Below are 17,922 nucleotides of genomic sequence, written 5' to 3' on the forward strand. Positions count from 1 at the left end.
TCATCTGCCATCATCAGGCTTCTGAACAAAGCTGAATGCCATACATGTAACTACCCGCGAAAACTTAACACACACACACACACATACACACACACACACATACATACATACATATATATATATCAGAGAAGTTGATGGAAAAATGGCTAGTGTAAATGCCCAATATTTTTTCCTCCATAATTGGATCACAGACTGCTGTCTGCATCCTCTTCCATTTTATTTTTGAAGAAAGCAAAATATATCACTGAAAGTCTGCTATGTCCTGTCAAACTGCATTGATAGCAGCTCAGGAAGCAGAGGTCACAAGCAGAATGCTAGGCAAATATGACGAAAGCAGATAGATACAGAAAATGTGTATCTTTGAGGGTAGATGGGAGAACGAGATGGATGGGAACTGCCTGCCTCTGACCCTGGACGATGTGACTGTTTTTGAGTAGTTGTTCCCAACTGCTAAAACTTTTCTTCTCCATTTCACATACATAGGATCACACTGATTGTCATACCTAAGTTGGTTTCAACTAAAGGTATATATTCTGTGCTTGATCGGTCATCTTTTTTAGTGGGAACGCCTGTGCTTTGACTTGGTCTTTGCCCGAGTGGATGAATAAGAGAGCTGTTACCTACAAACAGACGGAAAAAAAAAAGTCAACATCTCATTTGTGGGACAATGAGATTCTACATTTTACAAGCTGTGTAAAGATGGCTTACTTCGGACTGCTCGACAACCAATAAGTTCCACTTTCAGGGCTATTCTTTTGTACCAGGTCTGTGGAATAATTCTCAGAAAACGAGCTACTATAGGGGGAATAAAATTATTCCGAACTACATCTCCATGATTTGAGTTGGCTTTGAATACCTGTAATACGGAAGAATAACAAACACACACACAAAACAGGATAATTGATACAAGAGAAAGTTCAGAACAAATGGGGATTTATAAAAGACAAATAACATTCTTGTTCCACAAATTAATCTTTCATGGAAATATGGTAAGAGGATGGTTAAATTGAGCAATTTAAATCTGCTTTGTCAATGAGTACAATATGAGAAATGGAGTGGGTTTTTTTGACTGGCTTAACAGCAAATTCTATGTCACTGCCCAGATTTGAGCAGTGTCTGGCATAGAGAAGCCCTACTTAATAGAATTGAAGAATCTGAACCTGGATGCAGCAAACTGCCAAGTTAGCACAATAAGTCAGCACAACAACAAAAAGCCCTGCAGTTTTGGGCCAAGGCCCATTTTCTTCAGCTATTTTGTTTCTCATAGTGGTCAACTTTGGAGTACTCAAAACTTCATCCTCAATAGTCCTATCCTCTACGAATGTATCCGGTTCCCCTTTAAAGCCATCCAAGTTAGTGGCTATTGCTATGTCTTATGGTAATAAAGTCTATAGGATAACTACAGTATGTACCACTAAACCTAGCCATCTGGAAAACTGAAGGCTGCATCATTATATCTAGGCGGGACTTTTCCCACCTGTTGAAAGAAATTGGGGAGAAAACCAACCCCTTTGGAACCATTTCATTCTGGTTCCTCTCCAGACTTTAGTAAAGAAATGCCATCAAGATTCATTTTGGGTTAAATTTGCATAGAAACACCTAAATAAACAAATTACTATTAAACTTTTGTACATTTTTATTAAAAATGGCAGACACGCTGTTCATGCACTGCCTTGAAAAAATAGGTTTATAAGCACAAACCTTTCTGGGATGTGTGTGTGTAGTTTAAAATTTTGTCAATTTGTTAAAAAAAACTTTATTTCACTCCTGTTAGGGCACTTAAGATTTTGTTGAATCTAACACTGCTGCTTCAATCATAAAAAAAGCACTGGAGGAAAAAAAAACTTCAATAACACCGTTCCCACTCCATTCTCCATCACCTAATCAGCATTACCTTTTCTTCATTGCTTAAGATTCTTTTGTAGGTTCTCCATTTTGTGTTATTATTTTTATAGTTCACAACAAATGTCTTCACGTAATAATTAAAATGAAGCACAGTAGACCCCGCAGTTCTAATTCCTTGTAATGTAAAAAAAGAGAATACAAATAAATATGAAACTAAACTTTTCTTCAAATAATATTAATATACTGAGACCAAAGTTTAAAAAGGCAATATGTTAGCTTTATATTTTATCACCATTTCTACTGCTGTTCCTGTTAAAAACATTTGTTTACATGCATACCTTCTATCAATAGAAACAAACATGTGTCCATTGAAGAAGCCCAATTTTCCACAAATTAAAGTAAGAAAAAAAATGTAAATTCTGGATTGTGATTTTACATATGAGCATAGTTCAACCCCCACTAATAAGGCATAAAAGATTTCACTAGCTAGCAACTAGGGGAAATTGTCACAAGGCAAGAACCTTTGTATTTTATTATCTGTACCAGATTTGTTTATATAGTTCTTTAAAAAACAGAGAGCTTCAGGATGCAAAACATTATGGTGAGAAATTTCTAAACTCAATGCACATGCAGCAATAAATACAACCAAAACAACATGAACATACACAAACATGGGCTCTTCTTGTGAGACATAGCCATTTAGGTTTATTTAGCCACTTTGTTTTGCATCAGAGCCAAGAGAAAGTTTGAGCCCAAAGCAGCAACATGTAGTTTATTCCATAGAAAGCATGGTTCTAGCTTACCATGCTGTCTGAACATACCACTGAATTACAGAAGGCAAGTAATTTTATTCCATGAATAATTGACCCAAAAGAATCTGCAGGATCCAACACTCAACATGAAAAAGCAGTGGTTGTGCCCTCATGATGCAAAGGCCACACCTTTATAACTGTACACAACATCATCATGGCGCACGTATTAAAGGCATGTGTACTGAGCAGGAAGTCTCCAAACTGACCTGTAATTCTAATTTTCTCTCCCAAGTCAATTTCCAGCCACTGCTGATGGTTACTCTGGTTTGCTGCCCAAGATGGTCCAGGAACTTTAAGCCAAGCTTTCTGAGGAGACCACTCAACTAAGTCCCCAACTTCATTGATTTCATTCCAGGATGATGATGCGGTCATCTGAATATTCAAAGCATCTCCACCTCCTAAACTCAGTGCTGTGTCACAACCTTTAAATTATAAAAAGAATGTGCATTTTTGTTTTCACTATACACACTATAATCAGAAAAATACTTGCCTTGCTCAACAGGATATCTATCCTGGATATTTTTAATGTTATATTCAAATGTAGAACCCAACATCTGAATTTAACTGTTGATAAGAAGCACTTATATATTATTTAGCAGAATTGGATAAATTCCCCAACTGAAGGTTTTGATTTCCAAAGATGATGTTATTCTGACACTAAATGAATTGTATGCTAGTGAGCTAGTGAAATGGGGGTGGAGGAATAGATAGGTAGGAGCAATTGCAGTGCCCCTCCAACCAATCACAAGGATGGGTAGATTGCCAAGTGCCTGAATCTTGATTATGTGAGTGTTGCAAGCAGCTATAACTTCAGACAAGGATAATAACAAGCACCATCATAATTTTGAACAGTCATTGAATGGTTGTAAATTAAGGATTACTTGTATAAACACCTACTTGATAGCAAAGTAAATGGATTTAGTTTTGAGTAATATCTGAATAATATTCATGATAACAGCTTTGAAGTACTAATTAAAATAGTTATGCTTTATTAAGAAAAAAAGCAAAATAATACTACTCCTTACCATTTGAGTTAAAAATAAATCGCTTGTTTGATAGAGATCCACTGTCAAGAAAAAAGATACCATAATGTTAACTATTGTCATACATATGTGTTTGTGTGTACTGGTATTATCTGTCTATCTTTACCAATCAACCAGCCAGCCATTCAAAGCTATTTACTCATGAATGATATTGTTAGCATTTCTATTTCAAAGAATGAACTCTTTCCATGACTTAAAAGCAGGGGTGTCAAACTGGATTTCTTTGAGGGCTGGATCAGCATTGTAATTCTCCTCCACAGGCTGGCCGGGGGTGGGGAGACAGGACAAATGCCTTCTGCAGCACTCCACTAGCCAAAAGAGGGCACCGGGGGACCACATGTGGTTCTCCTGTGGCCTGTTTTCGCTACCAGAGGCACCGCAGGCCAGCCCCATGGGCCTTGAGTCTGACACCTCTGATTTAGAGTAATGGTGACAGATCTGATGCCTATTATTATTTAACTGTAGTACTGAGGTTACGCAAATGACCCTGAGTAATGAATGCAGTTTAGTTGCTTTTTAGTTCAGGAGCAAGTTTAATATCACACTTCGGCAATCAATGACTGAATTTTGACACATATATCTTCATTTAATAGGCTGAAAACTGAACAAAGCTAATGCCCTCAATCGGCTTTTCTCTTTGAACGATTTAGCAAGCAAACTGGGAAATCTGCATTAATTACAACAGAAAAATATTTAACTTTAGACAATATGGTACAGTTGCTCATGCTATGGGCGGTGCAGACCTATTGCGTAAAAAAAAAAGAAGGAAACAGCTTTGTATGGGAACACACAGTTGTACATCTCGTTATTATGTTAAAGATAGCATACACAAACATGATTTTGGTTTAGATCAAATTATGGTTATTTAGACTTCCTAGTTTATTTATGACTTATTTTGAAAGAGAAGGAAAGGTGTTGTACACTACTATATCCTGGCTTTAATTAAGGATATCATAAGTCAAGCACCAAAACAATACTTACTCTTGGGAAAGGATGCCATTGGCCAAGATACTCTGATACCGATTTTTTCCTTTCAACTGAACTACATTGATCTGGCCACCCACTTCATCTGCAATGATTCCAGCATGTATGGCAGATTTGCACAAAAAGGATGTCTGATGTAATAAAGTCCAATTAACAAACAAACAAACCAAAGATTATGTTTCAATACTTAAATAACTCATACCCATCTAGCCAATAAGAGACCACTCTTTCAAAAAATCAAGTCGAATAATAGAAAAGGAAAGCAACATTTTTCTGTAAATTATCTATTTAACTGGAGACAAGGCAGCGTTACTTCTGGAAAGATTGCAACAACTTGGCCTGTTAGGTAAATATGCTCTAAGGTTAATATTTTACAATGCATCAATCTTTCCTTGCTCAGAAATCATTAAGTGCCATTTCCTCATAGTACAGGTGGTGAAGAATAATACCACAGGCTCTGGTCATTTAGTTGAAGTTACTCTATAATGAAGAGGAGGACTTTGAATTATTGCCTAAAAAGCCTGTTAAACCTCATCTGTAAACTGGATTAAAAGAAATGATATGTGAAGATTACATCTACGGGCATTGATCTAAAAGAAACTACACACCCACATAAATACACATACAAGCGAACACCATGAAGAGTACGATAATAAAAGAACAACCAGTCAAAGTGACCAGATCAAAACACATAATTATCTCTGTACCTCCTTTTTAGGCAAAGCCTAATTATATATTTGGTTTCAACTGATCTTTCCATGACCTGCCCCATCAGTCCAGGTCTTCAGGTGAAGCAATACCTCTTGCTATGCCCTACAGCAAAGCTACATTGTAGCATCTTAACTGGCTGTTCTGTTCGTATGTGGAAGATGACATTTTCATTCAAACAAAACAACACACAAAGTCTCAAAGCATCAACTAGAGGCAATGGGACAGAACCTGTTCTTAGGTTTGCAGTGCTACTTTGCTCCACTGAGCAACCCTGAGATACCTCGGCAAAATGATCTGGAGGATATCACGGAAAGGCGGCTGATCAGATTTGTAGATGACGGCAAAATCAAAATTCAAAATAACCTTGACCTAAGCCTTCATCTAAATCCAATAGAGTGGTGTTTAAATGTGCCCATGGTGCCTTCTGTAGCTGATCCTCTGATACAGGATTTGAGACACCAGCTGGGCAATAAGGATCCTAGGAGGATCTAGAGTTCTTACTAGACCACCAGCAGAACATGGAGAAGCAGGGGCAAGCAGAGCTATTTAGGCTGGATGGCCACCTGCTGAAGAAACTTAGTGGATTCCTACACTGACCATAAACTGTTTTATGATTCATGCAGCCTAAGGTAGTGGTTTTCCTGGTCTTCATTCACAATAAATCCCTGCAAAATATATTACTGTACCTAACTTTCAAAACAGTTTTCAGATCATAACAGATAGATTTTTTTTAGTTTAATAGAAAAACAGTTCTAACAACCATTTGGCCTGAACTATATTAATGAAACGAAAAAGCATACTTTATGTGCTTCTCATTGTTAAGCCTGACTTTTCAAGACTATCTGCACCTGTTCATATCACTATATTCAGATCTTAATATGCTCCATGTTGCATAATAATTTATTGTACAGACTTGGACTTAAGTTAAATGTTTTATTAGCTGGTTGAAAACATCTAGAAAACAGCACTGCCACTTTTTTCTTCTAAATCTGCTCTTACATTGAGGTACTTACATCTCTGTAGCCTTCTATGATATTACCAGAAATATCTCCTATTATATCTCTGCAACCAGGAGGACAGTACCTGCTACCAGGGAAAAAAGAGGACTCATTATTTGAAGTAGAGATTAATAATGTGCGCAGTATGCACATACACTCATTAATACAGGCATAAACACAAATGATGCTAAGATCAAGGCCTTCCCCCTCAAAAATTCCAGTTGATTCACACTATGGAATAGCATAAACACCCACAATAGCAGCAACTGGAATGCATGTTCTTTGTTTCTTGTTGCCATATTTGAGCTGGGTGTTATGTACATAGATTTGTTTTATAATCCACTATATATTATGTGTGTGTGTGTGTGTGTGTGTGTGTTGTGACTCAGAGGTCTGAGCCTGCCTTGTTAGAAGATACAGACTTAAGCAATGAGGAAGAGGAGGATTTGGCTCTGAGGTTTGAGCCTGCTTTGCTGGAGGATTCGGAATCATCTTCCTCCCCAGGACCTTCCTCCCTGGTTGTGCCTCAGGTGTCGGCAGATAATCAGGAGAGCATAGCAGAGCCTCTGGCTGAGGATCAAACTGAGGAATGTTGGTTTGATGCAAGGCAAAGACGTAGACATAGACGTGAAATGCAACGTAAAAGGAAATGTCAAATCAGGGACTGAGATGAGAGACTGACACGCCCCTCAGGGAATAAAAGGAGGCGTGTTAGCTCTGAATCCTCCTTCGAGACAACTTGTTTATTTGGGATAGAAGCTTTGACAAATTCTCTGTGCGGCGTTTGCCTTTGATTTATGGTCTTGTTTTGTTATCAGACTTGGCAGGCAGCTTTTGGAAGATTGCCAAGGACTTCTCCAGCCAAAGCAATTTAACTCTGTTGTTCCTGGTCCTGTCTGTTTATTTATATTCCTTTGGAAACTTGGACTCTCACCTCGTGGTCACAGGTGAGACAGAATGAAAATAAATATATATATATATATACACACACACACACACACACACACACATACATACACACACACACATATATATATATATATATATACACATACACACACACACACACACACATATCTATATTTCTGAGGTTTGCGCGGGTATTTGTATGTGGATCTTTGGTTATTTGGGTTTTCTCCCGCGTAAAATTTGAAGCATCTAGGTGACGTTTCAATGAAATCTCATTCATCATCTTCAGGCTTGTGTCTTCGGCTTTGTGCTTCTCGGAGTAATGGATTAAAAGAAATGATATGTGAAGATTACATCTATTGGCTGCAAGCTCACATTATTCCGAGAAACACAAAGCCGAAGACACAAGCCTGAAGATGATGAATGAGATTTCATCGAAACGTCGCCTAGATACTTTCAATTTTACACGGGAGAAAACCCGAATAACCAAAGATTCATATATGTATGTATGTATGTATTATGTATATGTGTGTATGTATATATGTGGATACATACATATCCACAGGCAATACTGCTACCCTTCAAAAAGACCTCGACTATGTATCAGAATGGTCAAACAAATGGCAACTTCAAATTTCAACAAATAAATGCTCTGTCTTACATACAGTATGTTAAAGTGTTTCTGCAGTTTTTACAGGTGTGGATAAGATGCTGTTGTTTCATCACTAACAGCAGCTATCAGAGACACAGCTATTTCTGGAGGTTACAACAATGAATTTGGAGAAAACAAGCAAAAAAAAGAAGAGATGACTCCTGAGAGTCTGTTTCGTGGTCTACAATTTTCCTTCATCCTTTCTAAGATTTTGCTGGGTGTGGACAAAGCATGCATGCTCTGAATAACAGCGTGGTCATATGACTCCAAGTCCAGCTAAAAAAGATACCCATCCTCACTCTTTCTGAAACTCTTTCTTACTTGGATGCCTTTATTTTTAAAGCTACTACATGAGATACTTCTTTCTGTGGTTAGGAGCCAGACATCCCCAATACCAAAAGCACAGTCCCGATTTATTTTGGCATCACAAGTCACCATACTATATATTAGTACAGTGCAGCATTGGAATGTAAAATCTTCCCAAAGAAGTCTTTACTGCCTCACTCAGATAAGCATCAAGTAGATAATCACATAGGCAGATGCCTCCAAGTATCTCCTGAAAAACACATTCCTGTGGTTGGCGATAGGCTTCCTGGCTTATGGTCATATCTATTATCTGGTCGCAGCAATAAATATGTTACAAGCAAGATGCAACTTGACAGCCAGAGAGTCTAGCTCTTAAGCCTATACTTACCTATACTCCAGCTCTGTGTAGTAACTGCCTCTCTCCAGACATGTGATTAGATCTGTTCAAAATAAAAATTATTTCTCAATCTGGAAGATAGGGTACTTGTGGAGTTAACTCCATACGTAAAGACTTAATCAATTAAAGCTAAAGTGTCATTTAAGAAGAATTAATATCCACAGAAGCCATGCAACATTTGTTTCTCTCTTCATAATCCTTGTTTTACCTTCCACATCCTTCTCCTAGATCTCTTGAATTGGATCTACGTTTCCCCCCAAAAATACTTATGGCAAAACTTCAATTTAACAAATGTTTTGAGGAAAGCATCATTGTTTAAACCCTAATATCAGAATTTATATAATTTACTTGTGTGAAATTCTAGTTTAGTAAGAACTGTCTTATCCATGGCATGATAAGCCAGTAAGACTTATATGCTCTATTTATAAATCAAGTACAAGAAAAAGTAGATTTTTGTGTACAACTTTGCAACAGAGTAGAGGTTCACATTCTTTCATGCCAATACACAGATTTTTTTTCAATAACAATTTCTAACTGCAACCATTACTACTGAAATAGCAAGATAAAGGTAATTTCCCTCTGTTTGCTTCTCCTTTCTGTTCAGAATGCTTGGCATGCTAACCAGAAGGCACTCTCACTGCAATTTGGCCACCTTCCCCTTTCCATATGGTGTTAACCCTGAAGCTGACCAGACTGAAGCCATGTTGGAACTTCAATGGTGCCACACTGGAGCTGAGGGATGCTGGGGGTGGGGAATTAGAGATAGCTGGGGTTTTGTAGCCAAAATAAAATACTTCCTTTTGGGAAACAAGGACATTCTCACATCTGGCCCGAGGAAGGAGGAGTAAGGTCACCAGGCAACCAGTCAGTGTCTTGACTGGACCATGTGACTGATTGTTTGGGGTTGAAGAAAAACTTTTATTTTTAATTAGGTGAAAACCATAAAAACCTTCAGAGTCGGTTTTCACCAGATCTGTGTCAATATGATATATCCAATAAAGCTGTTCTTTGAGGAATTCATCTGCCTCAGAGTTTTGCTTGCTATGGGTCTATTATTTGGAACCCTGACATAAGGAGCATAAGATGAGCAGGCAGCCAAACAAGGCATCATGATTAGAGATTACTAGCATTTAGGCTATCCTTGCTTCCCAAAACTAAGGAATGAGAACAGTGACCAGCTGGTTTTATAGTCATTGTTCCCTAGACAGCTCATCTCATTCGAGGTTTTCCACTTTACCTGGATGATCACTGCTGGTGAAGGACAGGAGAAAGCCCCGGCCAGATACATGGGACCTGCTCTCAAAGCGAATGGTTACTTCATGAAAATCCAAGATGATTTCTTTGGGGATGGGCACGTTGCCACAATAAGGTCCTAAAAATAGAAGAAGTAAAATTGGAGACTTGTTCCATAAAACAGAGAGACACACACGCACACAAAATCCATAGAACTGAGTTTACTAAGTGCAATTTTGTGCATATTTGGCTTGTCATCTTTGAAGCTATTTAAATAACTAATTTCTCGCCACCTTGCATTCAATAAAAAAGAAACACTAATATTAACATTTTAGATTATTTTAGTTTTAAGTACTGTACAAAACTAGAATTCAGTGGTTTTCAAAATATAGCTTTCTTAAAAGAGCAGTAAATAACAAAACCTGACAATTAGAGCTGGCTTATAATTTATGGACTGAATACAGTGTATGTGATAAATACAAATATATATAAATATATATAAATATGTAAACCTGTAATAAATGCATTCCTAGTGTATGATTTTTTTTAGTTTTGGTTATGATTTTATGATTTGTAGTTTTATTACTGCTATGAACTGCCCAGAAGCATATTTTAAGAGCCATATAAATCTTCTAAATACATTAATATATAAAGCACTATTAGGTATTTGCAAACTATATTCACATTTAGTTATTTCTATTAAAAACAAAAACAGTAATCCTTTTCCTAATTTTCTTCCCCTGTTTTGAGAAATAGTTTATTAAAAGTTCAGTAACAATTTTGTTTTTTATTGGAAATTAAATACACTAAACATTTTTAGATCCAAACAACAGAGCATTATAATGGAACCAATTTCATTAATTAAAACATTTTAAGCTGTTACTTTTTTTATCTGAATTCTTTAGAAAATTTAGAAATGCTTTTTACTGACTTAGTTCACCATTTTATCTAACTATAATTTTTAATAATTAATGCAGCATTGCTTTCCTCAAAGCATTATAAAAAATTGTTAGAAAGCAACAGGAAAACAACAGGAAATGCTCAACTGAAAGAAGTGGGCAATTTGGAGGTCATTGTAATTGTAAAAATTAAATGAAAAAATTAAAGAAAATCTACTGATAGAAGAAAGTAAAGAAAGAGAGTGAATAGCAATCCATAGTATTGTAAAAGATAATTAACATTATGTGGGGGGACGTAAAACAGTATTATTCTAGATCCAAAATCTCTTATGTCATGTTATTCTATAATGTATAAACTTTAAAGAGGATTACAATGTCCTCAAGTTCAGGTTCAGGTAATTCAGGTTTTTGTAAGTTTCACTTATTGAGAATTCTGTATTTTTACTGTAAGATTTGATGTCCTCGAGGTCGAAGAAAGTGTTAGAAGATTAAAGGTTTAATCTTTTTACTCTGAATGTAAAATCCTTAAAAATGATCACAACAATCAAGTTCACATCCAAAACAGAGGGCTTCAAACTCATAATAGGATGTTTCAAATTCAAAACAGTTTGAATTCAAAGCATTTTGCATACACCTAGGAATTATTGTCTCCTGTCTCCTGTTAAATTACTAAGATCTTAAACATTCCTTAAGGCTAAAAGAGCCACTGCAGGATGTAATTATAGTTAAGAGTTTTTATTTTAATAAAAGACAGATTGGAGGAAGTCTGAATTATGTTGATAGAAGGCCTGAATTACACAGCCTATCAGAAATTGTTCTTACTTGCTTTGAGAGTTAAGATATGTGGTGAAGCATAATCATAGCAGGTTTTGCTATACTCCAAAGTGTTTTATATCATTAGAAACCATTTCTACCAGCCTTCTGCTTTTAATACTTCTAGGTATATTACCACAACAAAAATAATGTTATGGTTTAAAAATATGACAATTGAAGGCAGAAAGGCCTGCAACTGACTCATCAAGATAAACTAAACAAAGTAATACTGATCATAAAAGTCTCTGGAGTGTTAAACAGTAAAATCAAGGAAGCTTCCAGATGCAGCCTAGATTCTTCATGAAAATGATAATATTACATTGGAGACAGTGAAATACCCCAGCTTGACTGTCCTTCATAATCATCCAGGGTTTGATTTATCAGATCTTAACCAGTGTATTTGACAGCTAGTCTTCACTTAGCAGCCATTCAAAGTTAGGACAGGCCACTCCAGAATTCCTTATGACCCATTCCCAAAGTTCTGATGGCTGTACTCCCCCAAGGTCACATGATTGCATATGGAATGCTTGACAACCAGCAGAGATTTACGGCATCCCACAGTCATGTGATTATGAGTTTTGTCATTTTTTGCTAGTTTCCAGCAAAAAAAAAAAGCCAATTTGAGAAAGCAGGTTCATTTAATGACTATGGCATTCACTTAATAACTGGACATTTACTTAACAACTGTTGCAAAAAAGGTTACAAAATTATATCTTTGCTCCTGGACGGTCCAAACAGATCTAAACCGTCCCGAAGAGACGGTGAATGCAAAGAGCGCATCCTGTCGATCCCAGGGACACCGCAAAGTCCCGGGTAGATCCAGGAGAAGCTTTTTTTGCCAGCGGCAAAGAGGCAGCCATTAAAGCTGCTGAAGTTGGGACAGCTCTGAAACGAAAGAGAATGGAAAGAGAAAGTGTGCCTGTTTGGTGAGAACTTTTTCTTTACTTTAAGATTTGAAACGACACCCTAAGGAAAAGAAATAATCTGCAAAAGTTTTGACAGAAGTGATTAAGCGGTGATTTTAAACAGGAAGTCAAAGTAATATTTTTATTTTTTTCTCATTGCTGGATTTTCTACACGATTTTATATTTTGAAACTGGACTGATTTTTTTTCTTCTTCCACCTATTCTTTCCCTCCTTTTTGACTTTATAATAGTCTAGGCTAGAGAATCCCTTTTAAACATCTTTTTAAATATCTTTTTCCCTTTTTAATTCATTTTTATTATATCTTGTTTGGAAAAGGAGGGGGAAAAGTGAAAGCAGAAGAAACTTTGTAACACTGCCAACTAGATGCTTGGAAATATTCTATCTCTTTTTTTTCTTGACTAGACAAAGCTGAGAAAGAACTGAGACTTCTTTTCAAGGACATTGCCTGTTTGATAAGATAGAGAGAAGAGCATGGGATAGTATTATTGCAGGTGCTCTTCTGGCTTTCTATCAATAGCTGCAGTCTGGTGTTACAGAAAAAAGAGGTGATAAGACTCTGGAGAAGAGAGTTATAAATTTTAACAAAAGCCTTGGATAACCAAACAAGGTGCAGTGTGCTCTTTTTATTTATTTTTTCTGGGCTATTTCTTACTTTAACAAACCCACTCCTTACTAGCTTACTTTTTGTAATAGCTATTTGGATTTTTGGCCTTTTGGAACTTGTTTTTGTCTTTCTTTTTGTTTTTGAAGTCTAATTTTTACATTTGCATTTTATTTTAAAAGAAAAGCTTTAGTATTAATGATTTCCTTCCTTTTTTTTTCTTTTTAAGGGAGTAGTCTCTTCTTTTTTCTCTCTCCCTCCCTTGTATCTTTTTTTTCTATTTACCTTCCATATTGGTTTTATTTTTATTTTTGTGGCTTTCTTTTTTTTCTTATGCATCCTTTTATACCTGAGACTTTTTAATTGGATTAAGGTGTTGAAGAACCTGAAGAACTTTTCTTTTCTCTTTAGTTTTTTATTTTTTACTTTTCTGCCTTTTTCAGGATTTAACGATTTTTTCTTTTTTGTGTGTGTTTATGGTCTTTTCTTCCATTTTTGAGTTTTTACTGCTATCTAACCAATCGATTGGATTAAGGTATACAAGAAACTGAATTATTATTATTATTATGTTTCTTTTTTCTCCACTATTTTTACTTGGAATTACAATTGATTATTTCACAAGTGGATTAAGGTCTAGAAGAACCTGAAGATTTTGAATTGTCTGAAATGAGTAGGAAACTAACAGCCACTGGTTCCTCAATTTCTACTTCTTCCTCTTCACCATCTGGAGGACAACTCTCAATACAAACAATGTTACAGCAAGAAAAAGAACAGGAAAAAGTGACCCTGCAGATGATTATGCTAGGAATTCAAAATATTCAAATAAAACAGAGAATATTGAAAAGGGAACAGGGAACATTGAACAAAGAACAGGAAAAACTGATGAAAAGGTGGAGAACATTCAGCAAATGATGATGAAGTATGATGAGAGATTCCAAACAATTGAAGAAGAAGATAAACAAAGAGATAAGAAGATTGGAGATATTGAAAGCAGATTAACTGTGGTTGAACAAGATAAAAGTGGGATGCTGAGATGGGAGATGGACAGATCAGATGTAGTACCCTAAAAGAGAATAACTATATTAAACTTAAGCAGCAGATAGCGCTAGATTTGGCGGAATGGGAAAATTTACAACTGTCATTAATAGGGAGAATATCAACAATCAAGATGAATACACTACCCAGAATTTTATATTTGTTCCAAACAATTTCAATTAGGCTTGGAAAAGATTATTTTGAAGATTTAAATAAAATTGTGTTGAAATATATATGGCAAGGTAAGAAAGCGAGAATAAAGTTAAAACTTTTGCAAGATGCCAGAATAAGAGGAGGATTTGGTTTGCCTAATTGGGAGTTGTATTACCAAGCTACAAATTTGATGTGGGTTAAGGAATGGATAACATTAAGAAATACTAGATTGTTGACATTAGAAGGACATGATCTGTTGTTGGGGTGGCATGCTTTTCTGTGGTATAAAGGAACTAAAACACAGGGGTATTTTAGAAGACATTATATATGGGAGTCTCTGTGATTAAACTGGGAGAAGACTAAAAGACAATGTTATTTGAAAATTCCAGTCTGGCTATCGACTATTGAAACATTTTCTTATCCTATAATATATAAAAAGGAACAAACAGTTAGATATGGTGAAATACTGAATGAAAAGGGTGAACTTAAATCTATGCAAAAATTAGAGGAAACAATGTATAAAGATGAATTGGTTTTCATATGCGCAAATACATTCAAGGTATGATAAAGATTCTAAAACAGAAGGTTTCTATGATAAACTGACTGATTTAGATAAGATTTTGACAGGTACTGATGAAAAGGTGATTAAAAAATTGTATGGATATTTATTAGAAATTAAACTAGAAGAACAAGAAGTTAAAGAAACAATGATTGCTTGGGGGAAGAATTTTGGATATGGGATTGATCTAGAGAAATGGCAAAAACTGTGGTCTCAAAATTATAAAATGACAATGTCAACAGCATATAAAGTAAATTTGTATAAGATGTTTTACAGGTGGCATTTCCCCCCGACAAGAATAGTAAGAATGTTCAAGAACAAATCTGAAAAATGTTGGAAATGTCATCAGACACCTGGCTCATATTACCATATGTGGTGGACTTGCGCGGATGCTAAAAAATATTGGACTAAAATCCATACATGGTTGGAAAAAATGACAAAAAAGCATACAGACTTGAAACCAGAGATATTCTTATTGGGAATTTTACCAGAAATATATAGTAAAGAATTGAAATACCTGATTGTAAATGTATTAACAGCGGCTAGGATTGTATTTGCCAAAAACTGGAAAAATGAGAAAATACCATTACAGGAGGAAATCATTAAGAAAATATTGGAATATGCTGAAATGAGTAGATTGACATTTGAAATCAGAGAACAAGATGATATACAATTTTATAAAATTTGGGATCTATTCTATCAATGGTTAACAATAAAACACGGAAATGAAATATGTAGATTCTTAGAGAATAATAAATATATAAAGATGTATTTTTTTCTTATTATACCTACAAAATGATTGTGGGATAGATTTGAGATGATAATATGAACTGTCATAAAACAAATTTAAGTAAAATATGGATTATTTTGTAAAACGTGAATGAATAAAAGTATAGTCAAATGATTGATTAACAATGATATTAATGTATTTAATATTTGATTGAAAATATGAGAATATATACAATGTAATTGTAATTGAAGACTAGGAAATGGAAGCACAAAACAATTTCTAAACCAACCGACACACTGTATCTATCTATATGGAAGATGGCTTGATGTTTTTATGTTTTGTTTGTCTATGTTTGTCACAAAAACCAATAAAAATTAAAAACAAAAATTAGGTCTCACATGCTGATCTGCCATGACTTACAATCGTAATTCCAGGCTTAATTATGATTGTAAATCAAGGACTCTTATATGTACATATAAGAGTTTGGTAGATGGTTAGCCATATATTGATTTGTTTAATAAAATAAATTTGCAACATGATCTGGAAATTAACACTTAACATATTTAAAAAAATAGAATGGAAAAAAATGGTTATTTTTGTATTTTGAAGTTACTAGAGAAATAAACACTTTCCCCATTCCTTTTTTTTTCCAGACTAAATTTGCCTCCAGACATTTTCCCACAGGGATACTTCTAGTATCTCTTATATTTCCCAATGACCTGTCTTGCTCTCAAGTGTGCAATAATTAAGACTGCTGATTCATTCTAAGGGTTGACTGGTCTATGGCTAGGAAACTTATTGAACTGTATTCCAGATACCGTAAAAGAAATTCTGCACCAAAAAAAATTAGACATGCCTGCACTAGTGAAAGAAGTCAACCAAAAGTCTCAGAATCACTAGATCAATACTGTTCACAATTCTGTAAAAAAAGAAGTACAATGGAACCTCGGGTCATGAACGCTTCTGTTTGTGACCAAATGGGATGACGACCAAAAATTTGGGGAAATTGTTGCTTCTGTTCACGAACAGATTCTTGGGTGCTGATCAAATACAGCCACGGCGATTTTCCTTGCCATGGCGATTTCCCTTTCCGTGCATGTGCAGAATTGTAGGTGCATGCACAGTCAATCTAGCTTCTGTTTGCAACCAAATCGGTTTGTGACCAAAGTCCTGGAACGAATTACGGTGTGACCCGAGGTTCCACTGTATAAGGTAAAGAAATAATTCTTAATAATTCATTATGAAGGTTGTGAATAATACAGGTCTAATTCCAGGAAAGCTGAAGAGTATTACTGTGTCTAGTTCAGAGAACCCAATGTCAGTCCTGGGTCACACGGGCTGCCATTTCGGGAGGTGGATGACTTGCTACCTACCTTGAGGAGCCGGAGAGCCAGATGAAAATTGCAAACAGCTGAGAGGCACTAATTCAGAGACTGCTGGTGTTTCCCTCATTTGGCAGAAGGCATTTCCCTTATTCGGCTGTCGGAGTTAATCATCGGGTGTGATGAAGGCGGGGTGGCTTTTGCGCGGGTTAAACTAGGGGAGCACTAGGCAAACAGTCCTGACTAAATTTGCATTACATGCTGGTCAGATCGTGCCACTTCCAAGTAGGAGATATACACTTCACTAAAGCAAAGTGTGTTTGTGGTTATTCTCAGCTTATTGAAGTGGAACCTGACACCCAAATTCTTGTTGAAGGAACATTTGAAAAGTACTGTAATAAAATCTTATATTAAAGCACATGTGACAAAGTCCCAGAATTAAACATGTCTTTCTATTTAAATGAATCTCAGATGGCAGAACTTGAAGAAAGCTTTCATTCAAGATCTTGGAGAAGCACTGCCAAGGAAGACAGTATTGTACTAAATGGCCAAATGAATGATTTTCATGATGTTAAGAAGTTATATAATTCAGCAATATTTCATTCATTTGAGTGTTTCTATACACTGCAATATTGCCCTAATTCTTTTCTTGTACTGACCATGACAGTATTTAAATAAGTCTATTTTCCAAGCTCCTCATTTAAAAAGCCTAGCATTCCATAACAATGTCAGGATTGTTATATTTATTAGAGAGAAATATTTGTCTTATAAAAATGTACATTTTTACTATCATAGCAGCAGAACAATTATGTGTCTTTTAATAAGGGGAAAACAATGGTGTTAAAATATACAATTATTTAGATTTGAACAGCATTCAGAATCCAAGGCTTTGCATAAAAACAGCCATTTGAACAGAACTCCTTGACAAATGTATCCCCCATCTTCTCTGTCATGCAGGAATGATATAAATGTAACCTGAAAATTCTAATCTTC

The 17,922-nt window shown here is 35.7% G+C and overlaps 1 protein-coding gene across 2 annotated transcripts in view; it reads right to left on the minus strand.

The window, feature by feature from the left end:
- Positions 1 to 17,922, minus strand: part of DCBLD1 (discoidin, CUB and LCCL domain containing 1) — a 36,458-nt gene that overhangs the window by 9,901 nt on the left and 8,635 nt on the right. The window contains exons 3-11 of one of the 2 annotated variants that reach the window (XM_026705423.2): positions 9,895 to 10,029; positions 8,649 to 8,700; positions 6,409 to 6,481; positions 4,682 to 4,815; positions 3,683 to 3,723; positions 2,864 to 3,079; positions 1,895 to 2,019; positions 709 to 856; positions 504 to 620 (exon numbers count right to left, since the gene is read on the minus strand). In XM_026705423.2, the coding sequence (XP_026561208.1) occupies positions 504 to 620; positions 709 to 856; positions 1,895 to 2,019; positions 2,864 to 3,079; positions 3,683 to 3,723; positions 4,682 to 4,815; positions 6,409 to 6,481; positions 8,649 to 8,700; positions 9,895 to 10,029 (1,041 nt within the window). The remainder of the gene's footprint in view (positions 1 to 503; positions 621 to 708; positions 857 to 1,894; positions 2,020 to 2,863; positions 3,080 to 3,682; positions 3,724 to 4,681; positions 4,816 to 6,408; positions 6,482 to 8,648; positions 8,701 to 9,894; positions 10,030 to 17,922) is intronic. The other variant, XM_026705424.2, reaches the window with a different exon arrangement.

Source organism: Pseudonaja textilis, chromosome 1 (assembly GCF_049901715.1).
Source record: "Pseudonaja textilis isolate UNSWEBS1 chromosome 1, rPseTex1.2, whole genome shotgun sequence".
Taxonomy (NCBI): domain Eukaryota; kingdom Metazoa; phylum Chordata; class Lepidosauria; order Squamata; family Elapidae; genus Pseudonaja; species Pseudonaja textilis.